The 16,805-nt window shown below is 41.7% G+C and overlaps 1 protein-coding gene across 1 annotated transcript; it reads left to right on the top strand.

The window, feature by feature from the left end:
* Nucleotides 1–1,318: 1,318 nt before the first annotated feature.
* LOC123180327 (protein LNK4) lies at nucleotides 1,319–3,906 on the top strand. Its single transcript, XM_044592354.1, has 6 exons — nucleotides 1,319–1,468; nucleotides 2,161–2,510; nucleotides 2,629–2,899; nucleotides 2,999–3,103; nucleotides 3,207–3,352; nucleotides 3,475–3,906. The coding sequence occupies exons 2-6, from the start codon at nucleotides 2,161–2,163 to the stop codon at nucleotides 3,572–3,574; spliced, it is 972 nt and encodes a 323-aa protein (XP_044448289.1). The 5' UTR covers nucleotides 1,319–1,468; the 3' UTR covers nucleotides 3,575–3,906.
* Nucleotides 3,907–16,805: the final 12,899 nt, after the last annotated feature.

Here is a 16,805-nt window from a genome sequence, read left to right on the forward strand (position 1 = left end):
TCAACAAAGAAGGGTTTGGCAAAGTCCTTCCTGGCCTTGACAACAATATCAGCCATATCATTTACAGCAGGCCAATAGATTTTAAGATAATTCCAAATTCTAATACTAAAAATTACACTGGAAAAAGATGATTCCTATCCTCCCTGGATTGGGTATGGCAGAGAATACAGAAATATGTACAACATAATGAAAGACATGATTTTGTTTTTTTACAGCTCACAACAAAAAGTGTTTCATAATGAAATTTTACACACACGTAGAATACATCTCTAAGTAATTGTGTATTTACTTTCAGAATTTTTTAATCTTGAAAAATCAACTTTTGAATTTTTGAAATTTCTAGCCTCCATGGAGCCCAAGCAAAAATCAACTCCCTCACCCTTCTTTTCTTATTCGGAAACATCGTACCGATTATGGCACCGCATTTTTACGCACGGTAATAAGCATATTCACTTTGTATTAGATCTTGTCTTAGTCACCATGAAGTGTACTTTCTATTGTTTTGAAATCGTCACTTAATGTCTTTGCCTCAACTACTTCAAATTATGCTTTGACGCAGATCATGTTTCTCTCTCCACCTCCCGCGGACACCTCCTAGTCATTTCTCACCCAAACAAGCTAAACAACTTGTAGATAATTTCCTATACAGTTATGTTATCCCATGAACGGTCATCCACCCCCGTCTGCTCCAAGTGGCAGTTAATGTGTGGCGAGCCCCTGAAGCGATCAGCGTGCCGAGAGTTTTGGATGGGGCCGCTCAGTCGGACGTCTACATGGCGCATGTTCGGAAGCCCGCAAACCTCCAATCGTTTTGCTTCTGGTTTGCATGATTTTGAACGTCCGGACTTCGGACAAGATGTTGGATGACAAAAAGTGTCCGAACCGGGCAGTTGAAAACATTTAGTGGTTTTTTTTTATGCACGCCATTGGAGGCAAGTGTTGGCGCTGTTTTCTATACCATATAAAGTGACCCAAACGACAAAATATTTTTTGGGATACCACAGCTAGTTTACACCACCCACCAGATGCTTGGCATGTTCGAGGGCTGAGCGGAAATAGTAGTTAGGCAGGGGTGTTTCCGCCTCCCGGGTACGGAGGCAAATGACGTGGGAGGATAGAGCGCATTATATTTGAGCAAAGGATCCTTAGGCCGACGTGGCGCAGCGGCAGCCTTGATTTAGATAAGCACCCTCTCCAGCCACAAGTTTCCGCCTCCACTCAACCTTTTGCTTGGCCCAGCGGCTCACACCTCACCAGCCCGGGCCCACCGCAGCACTGACCCGCGGGCCCAACCGCTCGTCTGGCCCGCCTGTCATTGTGTCGCTTTGGTCGTTAAGTAGAGCAATCCCCTCCTCATCTTCTCTTCTCCCCGTCCACCACAATTTTTAAGCAGCAGCCGCCTAGACGCTTCCTTCAGCGCATCCACAAGAACAGCTCCTCCCCCCCCGCCCAGGAGAAGACAGAAAAGGTTTGTGCTTTGCTGATTTACTCATCTGTTCTTCCTCTGTTGATTTGTTCTCCGCTCAATTGCTCCACTCCGTGCTCTCCCCGTAAGATCTCGTCCGTAAGGCTTGTTTTTTTTAACCTCTGCCGGTAGCTAGCTAGCTTTGTCCCTCATGTGGAAATATAGTTGCCGGGAACGGGGAAGGAGGCAGCGATCCTCGAACCGGGTTCGTCGATCCGGATCGAGGGTCGGTGTCGACATGGGGAACGCCACGAGTCGGACGCTAGAATGGAACGACATTCAGCGAACCAAAGCGACGACTGTGGATCTCGATTCCAACTCACCGTCGCCAACAACAGGTAACGGAAGGGAAGGATTGATTGATTCATGGAGATGCTAAGATTTACCCGTCCAAGAGTCCACGACTTCCACCTTCCCCCGGCCTGAATTGAAAGTTCTGCCTTTCGCTTAGCTTTAAAAGAAACAAAAATCATTTTTGATGCTTAGATTTGATTACTTGTCCCTTTTTTTCTCTCGAATACGCACGAGTGACTTGTCCGTTTTTGCTCGGCTATTTGCAAACTGGTTAACCCTGAATTGAAAGAGATCCTGAATCGATGAATTATAACTCCAGCAGTCACCTATGACTACAAAATTTGCTTGTCTGACATACATGTAGTTTGGTTGATGTTCTAATAGTGTCATACCTCTTCCAGATGAGTAGCATGTCGTGTTATACCCTGGCAGAAGGTGGAAGCATCTTCCCATCTGGCGACGAACTCGTTGGGAATCAAAAGACAGAGCAAGGAAATTACTGGACACAATGGAATTCAAGGCTATCTGATGATTTGAACACAACAAGCCTATACTCAGACGAGCATGAGAATGGCATCGAGCAATGTTTCGACGACGCCGATGAACATGAGAGGAGCAGCCAACAGGAGAGGTCGTCAGCATGTGCCAGAGTTGCATCTTCAGATTGCAGCACAGGGCCTTCAGAAGAACAATCTGAGGGGCCAGCGCCGTTGGAACTACAACACTGCAAGGAAACAAACGACATCTTCTTGTATGTACACAACACTAGTGCAGTGCTTTACTAAAGGCTCATATAGAAAGTAATGTGCGAGTGATCGCCGTAGATCTTATACATGGTTGTAAGCCCATTTGTCCAAAAACTTTTTCAGGAGTCAATTTTCGGATGATGAAATGAGGATGATGGATGCGCCGTTTCAGGCACTTGATATGTTCCCTGGCTCCATGCACAGGCTGTTGTCCTATGAGAACATGCTGAGTGGAGTATTGACTGATTCTCAAAATCAAGAAGCAAATCCGGGTCATAATGAAATGGACACCATGGATACTTGCGGCTTTCCTTTGTTCAGCCATGACTTGCAAAATGATCCTAGCAGTGCTGATGGCAGCTTACAAACACTACTGAGTGCCTCCCAGGACAAGGTATAATCCTGCTCCAGTACAGAAGATTGTTTGGTCAAGCATCTATAGTTACTGAATAAAATGCTTATCTGGCTTAAACTAAAATTTGTTAAATTGCAGGCTGAGGTGAGCACCATGAAGAGGAGTAGATCAGTGGCCGATATAGAGAGCTCCTCCAACGGGGAAGTAGCAGTGCTTGAGGAACTTGAAGATGTCATGTTTCAGGTATGTTCACCGGAAGAGGGGTTACCATTTTGGCATGTCCAGTTTGTTCATGTAACCTTTGCATCTTTACATGTCTGTAACTATGAAACATCTGCTTTTGAAGCTGACAAAGAAGACACGTGTATGCCTCCGTGACGCTTTCTACAGGCTGGCTGAAAGCTCGGAAGTGCAGTGCACTGCTGTAAATGGAGGGACACTGACGTGCTCAAACGAGCAAAGTTTTCAGCAATCAGAGGGCACCGAATCTAGGTACATAGTCCGGAGCAATTGTAGAATGTTCACCATATGCTATGCCTCCTGATAGTATGGTCCCGTTTTTCTGTAGTGTGGATGTGTTGCTAATCCTAATGGTTTTCACTGGACAATTTCAGCACCTCGACATCAGACCGTGCAGAACGGGAGACGAACGCGATAGACAGAACCGTGGCAATCCTCGCGTTCAAGCCGGCTTCCTCAGCTGCATGGGAATGAATGCTGCACCAATGATCCAATGTCATCCATGCCTGGCTGGATCATCAAAGGTGAAGGAGGAGGCTTAGCGTTTGGAAGTACTTCCATCCGCTGCCTCGCCATTTTGCTTCATGCAGAGATGTAAATGTACTACATAGGTTGCTAGGACATTTTGTTTTGAGCTTGCAAGTAGAGAGAGCCAGCATGGTACAGGCTGATCATGTATAATGACTTGATCTCTTTATCATTTTTTGCCGGCAAAAGAATGATGATATATGTACTGTTAGTTATACTTGGTATCACTATGCACAACATTTTGGATTCCAAATGTTGATGCTCGTTTCGGTTTGAAACAGCATAATGATCCTGATAAGCCAGCAACTGCTGCATTTTGGGACGATGTGTGCAAGCCTAAGATTTTTGGAGGTTTTGGAATCACCAACCTTGTTGCCGTGTACTCCACTATTCAGTTGATAAATCTCTGAATTAGCCCTGATCGTGAAGATGCTGATCATTTTCTTGTGGGATGCTCGGTGATCCTTTGCTTGTGAACACACCCGCTGGTTACTGGCCATTATTCCTGGCAGAATCTAGATTGGTCCCGCAGATCAATACTAGTCTTTTCTGTGCACTTTGTTCTCACTTGTACGCATCTGGAATCAACTTCTCAGTCGGTCACTCATCCTGAAATTGCTTCATGCTGAGCACGTTTAATTTTGGAGTTCTCCTGAATGGACGCCGGTAAAGAAGAAATTCCTTGTTGATATAAGTAGTCTATCATCCCTAATAAGCCAAGCTATGACTGGATTGGACGCCGACGGTCTCTCCTGCACTGTGCCGTGCAGCTCTTTCTCTCATTGGTGGTCAAGCACCAGGAATGGAGTCAGAAACGAAGCAACAGAGTTTTTGAAGGAAAATCATTCTGTTTGGATTGCATGATCGAACAAATTAAGTGTGATACGCACAACTGGTATTGGGCAGGGCCCAAATGTCTTGCACAGCTGTTTGGTTAAGATGATCGGCTCTGTTCTTCTCAGCTTATCCCATATTTCAGAAGCATGTTCTGGAGTATCCAGCATTTATTTGCAAAGTCGGTAGTTCCTCGTGGATTGGTGGACATTTGGTCAGGTATGAGGTCGCTCGGTCGCATGGTCCATTCAGAAAGAATGTAACATCAGGGTGTTTGAGGATATGCTACTTTCAGTTGTCGTTTGAATGGTTCACTTAACTGAAGGTATGCTACCATCAGTTAACCATCGCTGGTTAATGTAATCTTTGGCACAGCTTTTAATGGTTCAAGGCCGGTGCTTCGTGCTTGTGTATGTCTGTTCGAATAGGTTTGTGGTTTGTGTTTCAACAGTTCCTTGAGTGCGGTGATTTGGCTCCCGGGCTCATCTGCACCCGCGCTCACGGAAAAAATAAAAAAAATACTAGAAAAATTCAAAAAATTCCAAAAAAAATTCGGGTGGTAGATAATTAGGTGCGTGAGGTGCGCTGCAAAAATCAACTCGTTTGAACATTTGAGCAAGTCTGTGCAAAAAGACAAATCGGGTCAAAACACCGATTTTGTCTTTTTTGCACAGACTTGCTCAAATGTCCAAACGAGTTGATTTTTGCAGCGCACCTCACGCACCTAATTATCTACCACCCGAATTTTTTTTGGAATTTTTTGAATTTTTCTAGTATTTTTTTTTAATTTTTTGCTGAACAGGTGCATCTGAGCCCGGGCTCTGCCTTGAATTATCGCAGTTCCTTTGCTTTCCTATGTAGGTCGTTGTGAGGTCTTTTTTAAGGAGGATTACCCCCGACCTCTGCATCAAGCGATGCACACAGCCATCTTATACTCTTTGATCACATGCAATTCTCTTGCATGGTTACAAAATGCAGTTCTCTTGCATGGTTACAAAATGAAAAATTGTTGCATTTTCAGCCGCGAGTACAGTTCATGCTGACCCAATATGAGCCCCAAGTTCCAGTCTATCATTCCATCTTTTGTGAAAACTTAGAATTCTCGTCTTATCGTGTTTTTGTTTAGAAAGTTTGTGTTCTGTCCTATCATTTCATATCAGCTAATCATACCACACATCATAGTTTGTGTTTATGTTTATGCACACAACCATTCTTTATAAATAGTCAACAAAGCCTTACATAGTAATACATCAATTAATCTGAAGCTACCTTCGTGGCAACATCTGTCGCTACTCCTACCAACTTGATGAAGTGGGTGCACATGATCGTGGTCGCCTGCCCAGACCTCACACCAAAACTGATCATATAATCCGGGGGCCTCAACCAGTCCAATTATGAAATTCTGTAAAAAAATCTGAAAAACTAGGACGGCATGGGCAATTTGTATATCAATTATGTGGAAAAAAAAATCAGAGCAAAAATACGTTTTCTGTGAATTTACAAAATTCTAGAACTGGGCGCAAAAGTTTCTGTTTTTCCACATAATCAAGTCAACTATCATCCAACATAATCCTAAAGGCTTTACTTGGCACAAACACTAATTAAAACATAAAAACACAATCATAACAGTAGCATAATTATGCGAACACAAGAAAACAGAAAGTAAACAAGAAAAAATAAGATAACTATTGGGTTGCTTCCCAACAAACGCTATTGTTTTATGCCCCTAGCTAGCTAGGCATAATGCATATTTTCAAGTATTGTCATATTTGGTTTTAATAATCTTTGTAGGAGTTTTCTCAAATCCAGGATGTTCTTTACGTTTCCCATTATTCTCTGAAAAAGAGGCAATTTTAATATCCAAAATATCCAACCGCTTATTGCACAGGGTGATTAAGGTATTCGTGCGATTGAGGTTTCCACTAATATTTTTAAGGGGTTCATTAGATTTTTTGTAACTCAACCAAATTTTTATGCATCTCACCCAGTTTGTCTAATATTTGAAGTCCCTCTTAAGTGAGAACAAATCCCTTTTGTGAGGTGGAACTCCCAATATGCCCTCTATTATTTCATAAGCAGTGTTGGCATCACATTCAATAAAAATACCTTTTGCAGCAAAATCCAAGAGTTGTCTATGGGACATGGTTAATCCGATGTAAAAATTACGAAGCAAAATTTTCACATCCCCTTTTATAGTGCAAACACGGTAAGATTTCATCAATCTATACCAAGCATCTTTCAAATTTTCTCCTTGTTTCTGTTTGAAGTATAGAACTTCAAAATCCGGTGACAAAGGAGGGATAGTTATGCTAGACATAATGACAAGGCAAGATATCAAGCAAACAAAGGATTGAACAAGAAAAAGGCAGACATAAAATATTTTTGTATTATTTTAAAACTTTCTAGAAGTGGGGGAGATGAAAATAAGAGGCAAATGGCAAATAAATAATTGCAAGAAGATGAAAGTTTATGTGTAGGTACTTGATAGATGTTGATGATGTCTCCCCGGCAACAGCGCCAGAAATTATTCCCTGTTATCTCAACGTTTTGCCGGCAATCAACAGTGCCCTGGTGTTTGAAATTCATTCCCTGTTCTTGCATGGGACCTAAGCATGCACCCAAGGACACATATTTGATTTTTCAACCAATTTATATGCACCGGAGCATGTGCATGTATTTCAAATTTGAATTATGCACATAAAATGCCTACAAAACCAGTTAATGTATAAAAATGTCCAAACGAACCCTGAAAAATTCAAAAACTTAACACAACACTCATGTTGTTCTATGCTGACACTAGAAAATTTTGGAAAGCAATAAGGGGCAATGGATATCGTTTCGTCCCCAAAGGTGGCACGTTCCCTACCGAAACCATCAGGCTTGTTGTGAGAAGCTCTGGTTTGTGAGAAGCTTATACCCAAACCTGCCCCAAATGGGACAAACATTTTACCACGGCATGTCGGGTGCCGGTCCTTGATACCATGCCAAGTTTCATGAATTTCAGACGAGTTTTGGATTTACTAGAAATTAATAACCAGGTATCTTAACATTTTGCCTGCAATCAACAGTGCCCTGGTGTTTGAAATTCATTCCCATTTCTTGCATGGGACCTAAGCATGCACCAAGGACATAGATTTGATTTTTCAACCAATTTATATGCACTGGAGCATGTGCATGTATTTCAAATTTGAATTATGCACATAAAATGTCTAGAAAACCCAGTTAATGTATAAAAATGTCCAAACGATCCCTGAAAAATTCCAAAACTTAACACAACATTCCTGTTGTTCTATGTTGACACTAGAAAATTTTGGAAAGCAATAAGAGGCAACAGATATCGTTTCGTCCCCAAAGGTGGCACGTTCCCTACCGAAACCATCAGGCTTGTTGTGAGAAGCTTATAACCAAACCTGCCCCAAATGGGACAAATTTTTTACCACGGCATGTCGGGTGCCGCTCCATGATACCATGCCAAGTTTCATGAATTTCAGATGAGTTTTGGGTTTACTAGAATTTAATAACCAGGTATTTTAACATTTTTCCGGCAATCAACAGTGCCCTGGTGTTTGAAATTCATTCCCATTTCTTGCATGGGACCTAATCATGCACCCAAGGACACAAATTTGATTTTTCAACCAATTTATACGCACTGGAGCATGTGCATGTATTTCAAATTTGAATTATGCACATAAAATGCCTACAAAACCCAGTTAATGTATAAAAATGTCCAAACGAACCCTGAAAATTCCAAAACTTAACATAACACTCATGTTGTTTTATGCTGACACTAGAAAATTTTGGAAAGCAATAAGAGGCAACGGATATCATTTCGTCCCCAAAGGTGGCACGTTCCCTACCGAAACCATCAGGCTTGTTGTGAGAAGCTCTGGTTTGTGAGAAGCTTATACCCAAACCTGCCCCAAATGGGACAAATTTTTTACCACGGCATGTCGGGTGCTGCTCCATGATACCATGCCAAGTTTCATGAATTTCAGACGAGTTTTGGATTTACTAGACCAGGTATCTCAACGTTTTGCCGGCAATCAACAGTGCCCTGGTGTTTGAAATTCATTCCCATTTCTTGCATGGGACCTAAGCATGCACCCAAGGACACAGATTTGATTTTTCAACCAATTTATATGCACTGGAGCATGTGCATGTATTTCAAATTTGAATTATGCACATAAAATGCCTAGAAAACCCAGTTAATGTATAAAAATATCCAAACGAACCCTGAAAAATTCCAAAACTTAACACAACACTCCTGTTGTTCTATGTTGTCACTATAAAATTTTGGAAAGAAATAAGAGGAAACGGATATCATTTCGTCCCCAAAGGTGGCACGTTCCCTACCGTAACCATCTGGGTTGTTGTGAGAAGCTCTGGTTTGTGAGAAGATTATACCCAAACCTGCCCCAAATGGGACAAATTTTCTACCACGGCATGTCGGGTGCCGCTCCATGATACCATGCCAAGTTTCATGAATTTCAGACGATTTTTGTATTTACTTGAATTTAAAACCCAGGTATATATCTCAACGTTTTGCCGGCAATCAACAGTGCCCTGGTGTTTGAAATTCATTCCCATTTCTTGATGGGACCTAAGCATTCACCCAAGGACAAAGATTTGATTTTTTTACCCAATTTATATACACGGGAGCATGTGCATGTATTTCAAATTTGAATAATGCACATAAAATGCCTATAAAAACCAGTTAATGTATAAAAATGTCCAAACGAACCCGAAAAATTCCAAAACTTAACACAACACTCCTATTATTCTATGTTGGCACTAGAAATTTTTTGAAAGTAATAAGAGGCAACGGATATCGTTTCGTCCCCAAAGGTGGCACGTTCCCTACCGAAACCATCAGGCTTGTTGTGAGAAGCTCTGCTTTGTGAGAAGCTTATACACAAACCTGCCCCAAATGGGACAAAATTTGTACCACTTCATGTTGATGCCGCTCCATGATACCATGCCAAGTTTCATGAATTTAAGACGAGTTTTGGATTTACTAGAATTTCAAAACCAGGTATCTCAACGTTTTGCCGGCAATCAACAGTGCCCTGGTGTTTGAAATTCATTCCCATTTCTTGCATGGGACCTAAGCATGCACCCAAGGACAAAGATTTGAGTTTTCAACTAATTTATATGCACTGGAGCATGTGCATGCATTTCAAATTTGAATTATGCACATAAAATGCCTAGAAAACTCATTTAATGTATAAAAATGTCCAAACGAACCCCGAAAAATTCCAAAACTTAACACAACACTCCTCTTGTTCTATGTTGACACTAGAAAATTTTGGAAAGCAATAAAAGGCAACGGATATCGTTTCGTCCCCAAAGGTGGCACGTTCTGTACCGAAACCACCAGGCTTGTTGTGAGAAGCTCTGGTTTGTGAGAAGCTTATACCCAAACCTGTCCCAAATGGGACAAATTTTTTACCATGGCATGTCGAGTGCCACTCCATGATACCATGCCAAGTTTCATGAATTTCAGACGAGTTTTGGATTTACTAGAAGTTAAAAACCAGGTATCTCAACGTTTTGCCGGCAATCAACAGTGCCCTGGTGTTTGAAATTCATTCCCATTTCTTGCATGGGACCTAAGCATGCACCCAAGGACACAAATTTGATTTTTCAACCAATTTATATGCACTGGAGCATGTGCATGTATTTCAAATTTGAATTATGCACATAAAATGCCTAGAAAACCCAGTTAATGTATGGAAATATCCAAACGAACCCTGAAAAATTCCAAAACTTAACACAACACTCCTGTTGTTCTATGTTGTCAGTATAAAATTTTGGAAAGAAATAAGAGGCAACGGATATCGTTTCGTCCCCAAAGGTGGCACGTTCCCTACCGAAACCATTAGGCTTGTTGTGAGAAGCTCTTGTTTGTGAGAAGCTTATACCCAAACTTGCCCCAAATGGGACAAATGTTTTACCACGACATGTCGGGTGCCGCTCCATGATACCATGCCAAGTTTCATGAATTTCAGACGAGTTTTGGATTTACTAGAATTTAAAACCTAGGTATATATCTCAACGTTTTGCCGGCAATCAACAGTGCCCTGGTGTTTGAAATTCATTCCCATTTCTTGATGGGACCTAAGCATGCACCCAAGGACAAAGATTTGGTTTTTTACCCAATTTACATACACGGGAGCATGTGCATGTATTTCAAATTTGAATTATGCACATAAAATGCCTATAAAAACGAGTTAATGTATAAAAATGTCCAAACGAACCCTGAAAAATTCCAAAACTTAACACAACACTCCTATTGTTCTATGTTGGCACTAGAAATTTTTTGAAAGTAATAAGAGGCAACGGATATCGTTTCGTTCCCAAAGGTGGCACGTTCCCTACCGAAACCATCAGGCTTGTTGTGAGAAGCTTATACACAAACCTGCCCCAAATGGGACAAAATTGGTACCACTTCATGTTGATTCCGCTCCATGATACCATGCCAAGTTTCATGAATTTAAGACGAGTTTTGGATTTACTAGAATTTAAAACCAGGTATCTCAATGTTTTGCCGGCAATCAATAGTGCCCTGGTGTTTGAAATTCATTCCCATTTCTTGCATGGGACCTAAGCATGCACCCAAGGACAAAGGTTTGAATTTTCAACTAATTTATATGCACTGGAGCATGTGCATGTATTTCAAATTTGAATTATGCACATAAAATGCCTAGAAAACCCATTTAATGTATAAAAATGTCCAAACGAACCCCGAAAAATTGCAAAACTTAACACAACACTCCTGTTGTTCTATGTTGACACTAGAAAATTTTGGAAAGCAATAGGAGGCAACGGATATCGTTTCGTCCCCAAAGGTGGCACGTTCTGTACCAAAACCGCCAGGCTTGTTGTGAGAAGCTTATACCCAAACCTGCCCCAAATGGGACATTTTTTTACCACGTAATGTTGATGCCGCTCCATGATACCATGCCAAGTTTCATGAATTTCAAACGAGTTTTGGATTTACTAGAATTTGAAAATCAGGTATCTCAACATTTTGCTGGCAATCAATAGTGCGCTGGTGTTTGAAATTCATTCCCATTTCTTGCATGGGACCTAAGCATGCACCCAAGAACACATATTTGATTTTTCAACCAATTTATATGCACCGGAGCATGTGCATGTAGTGTAATTTTGAATTATGCACCTAAAATGGCTAGAAAACCAGTTTAATGTATAAAATGTCCAAACGAACCCTGCATAATTTGAATTCTTTTACGACACACATATAGTTGCATGTTCACTGCAGATAAAATGTCTAGCAATTCAAACACCGTCCATTGCCGCTGTGACGCCATTATGTAATTCAAACCAAGATGAAAAATCTAGTAGATCCCACGTAGTTTATGATCACCAACCGTGTGAGATGTAGTACAAAATATCTTGGAGCACCGTCGGTGTATAGTATGCCTACGGCTTACGCGAGAAGGTGCGTCGGCTACAGTCCACAGTCGGCATGTCAAGCACACTAGCTCGCTCCCCAAATACTCCCGCCTCTGCATCCCTCGCAATCTCGAAAATATTTCTGCCTCGTAATCTCGAAAATATCTACCGCTTGGAAGGTTTTAATGTTTGATAGCACACGATTAGTATGTGCGGACCTTAATGTTCTGACCATGTCTAGATATACATGTAATAAAATCTTATATAATGGGATGGAGGGAATGTTGTACTACGTCATTTTTCAATTGTTGTTTAGCTTCTAATATTAACTTGGTGCTTTTAGGTATATATATCATTGCCAAAGATCCACACTTCGACCCTTTCTGCATATGGGGCAATGAGATATTCATGAACCAACATCAAGTGAGGAAACTGATAAAGATTGTTATTAAAATGGGTCAAAAGATGTCAATCAAACTGTTTGTTTACACTTTATGCAAGACAACAGTGAACTGCAGGATGGTAAGTAAGAACCCTGTAGCCTTCTTTTTACTGCCCGTAATGAGTTGTGTTAGATGACAATGTCTGAATCTTTTTTCTTTTGCAGTGGATCCTGAAGCAGTTTACTCAAGATTACCTCTCAAACTACATGATTGGCGGCCGGCCATCACAAGGGGTTGGACTAGAGTCCTGCATGCCTTCTGCATCCAGGAGAGCACAATAGGGCCATTCTGCTTCACCTTGTTCCGCAACCGGGATGTCTGTCGCCTCTTTCTTTACCATCTGTAATAGTACAAGTATAGAACCCTGGTTCATCATTCTTTATTTGGTGCTTATGTAATTTTTAAACATATGTACATGTGAATCGAATAATGCATTGGTTGTTTGAACCTGATGGATATGAATAAAGCTATAGCCTACTTTCAAGTTTAAATTAGGTACAATTTTAAATAGCACCAATTAAACTAGGGCAAAATTACGGTGTGCAGGTCATTACGGCGCACACGGTTAATAAAGCACAGCGTGTGCGATATACATCATATTCCGGCACAGTTCACGAAGAGAAAACATGTGTAACAATGCACACAGTTGCCGTTTGCAAAGCGTGTGTGATGTCAGACACTATCACATACGGTACGGGAAAACTAAATGTGTGTGATTGTCTAGCTATCGTACACGATTATGATCATGAACTGTTTGTGATGTGCCAGGCATCGTAAAACTCCCGTGCCTGGAATCCGCCTGGAAAACTCCCGTGCCTGGAATCTGCCTGGTTTTAGGTAAAACCACAAAACTCCTACTGCGATGGCAATGCGAGCACAAACGAGTAGCAAGGATGAAGCGTTTGGGATATTCAAGATATCGGAAATGGTTATATAGGGACAACTGTATGCATCAAGGCTCCCTATCCCCGACGATTTCTGGGTCGTGTGGGAAGGACCCCCCCTATCGCCGTCACTCACCAGGCGACGGTTCCAAATGCCGTCGCGGAAAGGGGTTAAAAACCGTTTGTATAGCACCGACGCGTACCAGTGAAGAAGTCATGCCTTGCCCCGCAAGGGATGACCTGAGCAAAATTGAAATAAAGAACTAACTAGTTAGATAATTTTGGGCACAACCGTATACATCACATATAAAACTCAATCAGAACATGTTGAACTTAAACATACCGTCCTAGTGAGGAAGTCATTCGGCAGATCTATGAAGAACTTCTTATCCCTTTAGCATCTCACTGAACCACATGTCTCACATGGGGCATCCATTTACTTCTTTCATCAAGTTGAGAAAATTAAGCATACATAACATATGTATATAGATATAATGCAACATAACCAGTTAGTACGAACTAGCACTATCTGGCCATCTAGATATTAACACATACTTGTAATTAAATAGTTCTACAAAGCATGGGTAGTTCAAACATATAACATGCATAAAGTTAAACAGTTCGTATGAAATAGGTAGTGCGCGCTAAGCTAGTGGCCAGAGGGACCGGCCTCGTGGTCGTGCCTAGTGGACCTACGACAATACCCCTGCTGATCCTCCTCCTCACGCTCCAAGGCATCCCAGTCTATGGGATCCTCCTCGCGCTCTTCCTGACTACATACTGAAGTATCCTCATGTCGTCCAGCGCGAGCAACTTCGCGTACTCACGACACTTAGGGAAGTTCAGTGTCGCCCCTTCCTCAAAGAACTCTACCGCCATGGCATCATAGGCGCGCGCCGCTAACTCTGGGGTGTCCCAATGGCCAAGCTCGTGGACGACATTGTCCTTCCTAATGGTGGCATAATACTTATCCCTTCGGTCACACACCATGAAACTTTGGAGCCATCTGTGACGGTGCATATATAACTAACAAGTTGGTAATAACTGGGCATATTAATGAGTACCTGCAAAACCTACAATCTACAATGTAATAAAGCGTACACTGCAGCTACACTAAAATCATAGTCTACAACTACACTAAATTATGTCACTACAAGTACACTACATAGAACTACAATAAAAGCACACTAGCTAAAATCATATACTATAATCTTACACTATTCTTACACACAAAATTCTACATTATTCTTACACTAAAAGTTCTACATTATTCTTACACACAAAATTCTACATTATTCTTACACGAAAAATTCTACACTACAACAACACAAAAATCTTACACTAAGTGTGCAACTACACAAAAATCTTACATGCACGAATTCTACACTACTACTATTACACTAAGAATTCTAAACTACTACGACTATTACACTACACTATGTAGAACTCACCGGCGGCGGCGGGAGACGGCGAAGGGGCGTTGCGGGGTGGAGATGATGGGGGCGGAGCCAGAGGTGACGGCGATGGGGGCGGGGCTGGTGGGGTGGAGGCGATAGCGACGGGGACGGCGGGCTGGAGATGGAGGTGATGGCGACGGGGGCGGCGCGGTGGAGGCGGAGGCGACGGCGACGGGGGCGGCGGCGGCGGAAGCGGAGGTTTGGGAAGGGTGGGGATAGAATGAGAGAGGTGTGTGTGGGGCATTAATTTTAATCCGGGGGTGGCGAGGTAATTGCTGGCGTTGGCCTATGGTGCCAACGCCATTGCTATTATTTTTAGTTTTTATTAATTTTCCCTTTTTACTTTTATGAGTTACACACATTGTTTTTCATATTCATATAGATGTTTTATTTACAATTTTATTGTTTTTTCCTACTATTTATTATATTGTTAATATTATATTTTATTAATTATTTTGTGTAAATATGTAAACATACAGACCAATAATTAGAACACAACATGGATGTCATAAATCTGGCCTAGATACATAATAGTTGAAGGATGAAAATAATAACAAATATATAACTTTACTATACTACTCTTGATCTAGGCTAAGAACATCATCCGTGTAATGACTCCCATGATAAAAAATGCTGCCACCGATCTAGCTGGGAGAACGAGCCAAGCATAACACCAGCTAAAAGTGCATATCGAAGCATCTTGAATTTTTGGATTTGGCCGCGCATCACATCAGTCTTGAGCTGCATCTCATGTATCTGTTGTCTTAGTGGTCCAATGGATTACTCGAGCAACTCGCTCACATACTTCTGCACGAGATCAACCCATATCCATGTGTAGCAATATTTTGTCCATAACGCTTGTGGATCACAATATACACACATATATTCATGTGAGCGACACACTAGACGATATATAGAGTTGAATTGTGCAAATTAGCAGAAAAAGATCAATAGGTATTTTCTGTGTTATTACCTTTCCACAGTTAGCGCAGATGTAAAGCTCTCACTCTGGATTCCAGTCTGTGTGCGACATATTCTTATCAGCAGGGCATCGACAGCCGCAATGCAGCACATGTGCCCTCGCTCGATTCCCGACAACTTCGGCACCTAGCTACCGGATCAAACGGACGTCATGCTGCAGCGGGATGATTCGCCGGACAAAGCCGACTACATTGGCCGTGGCGAGCTCATGTCGTAGCCAACTGGTCCAGAAGAGAGCTCGGCCAAGGCGGCAAAGTCCCAAACCTTCAACACACCCCGCCGACGTGGGCTCGCAAGTGGGACTCGTGCCGATTCAACATGCTCCGGTGGGTCCATTGTCACCAAAGCAGCTAACTAAGAGGGTGTACAATTTTGTGGAGAATGGAAGTGAATGTATTTGAGAAACATGGGCTGCGAACACTTATATATATATATATATATATATATATATATATATATATATATATATATATATATATATATATATATATATATACAAAACTTAGTGCTCGCGTTCCAATCGGTGGCACGACAACACTAGGTTAAGTATCTATGGCGTTTTTATAAATCACACGCCAGCAGTATCTTGCAATTGGCCACGACAGCTAGGGCCACATAGTAGTGACACTAGCGGAAATAGCCACGCCAGCACTACCAAATTGTAGCTGGCATGCCAGTTTGGCCGACACCAGCACTATTTAAAAAAAATAGTGCTGGTGTTGATGGAAAATGGCGCGCCACCAACGAAAGTTGTGTCTAGCTGTTTTTCCACTAGTGCAATAAGCAGGCTAATTGGACTATTATTGATAATCCATTTAGTAATCAAATTGACATTTCTTATAAAACACACCAAATATTTCGTATCTGTATTACGACAACCAAGATTTCATAACTGAATTATATCAGATAGCTTCAGCACCTAGTTACACCATATAGGCATATAGCTAGCTACGCCATTACACAACATCACCAAGTTTCACATGAAACATCGAAAACCTTTGGAAAGTAGCATCATACACGGTAAATAGACAGATGAGTCTCATCTAGGAAACTGCAGAAGCAGAAGGCGAATATTGAGCCTTCAGTGATGTTGAATGTCCTTGCAACTTTAGGCCAGTGGCTATGGAAATTGCCAGCCCAACCTTCGTCCTATTGAGGATGA

Source organism: Triticum aestivum, chromosome 1D (genome assembly GCF_018294505.1).
Source record: "Triticum aestivum cultivar Chinese Spring chromosome 1D, IWGSC CS RefSeq v2.1, whole genome shotgun sequence".
Taxonomy (NCBI): Eukaryota; Viridiplantae; Streptophyta; class Magnoliopsida; order Poales; family Poaceae; genus Triticum; species Triticum aestivum.

Bases quoted from the DNA above. Each gene is read 5' to 3' on its own strand.
- LOC123180327 (XM_044592354.1), top strand. From the start codon at position 2,161: ATGAGTAGCATGTCGTGTTATACCCTGGCAGAAGGTGGAAGCATCTTC. The intron at 2,511-2,628 runs GTATGTACACAA...AAACTTTTTCAG, and splicing joins GAAACAAACGACATCTTCTT to GAGTCAATTTTCGGATGATG. The intron at 3,104-3,206 runs GTATGTTCACCG...CTGCTTTTGAAG, and splicing joins TTGAAGATGTCATGTTTCAG to CTGACAAAGAAGACACGTGT.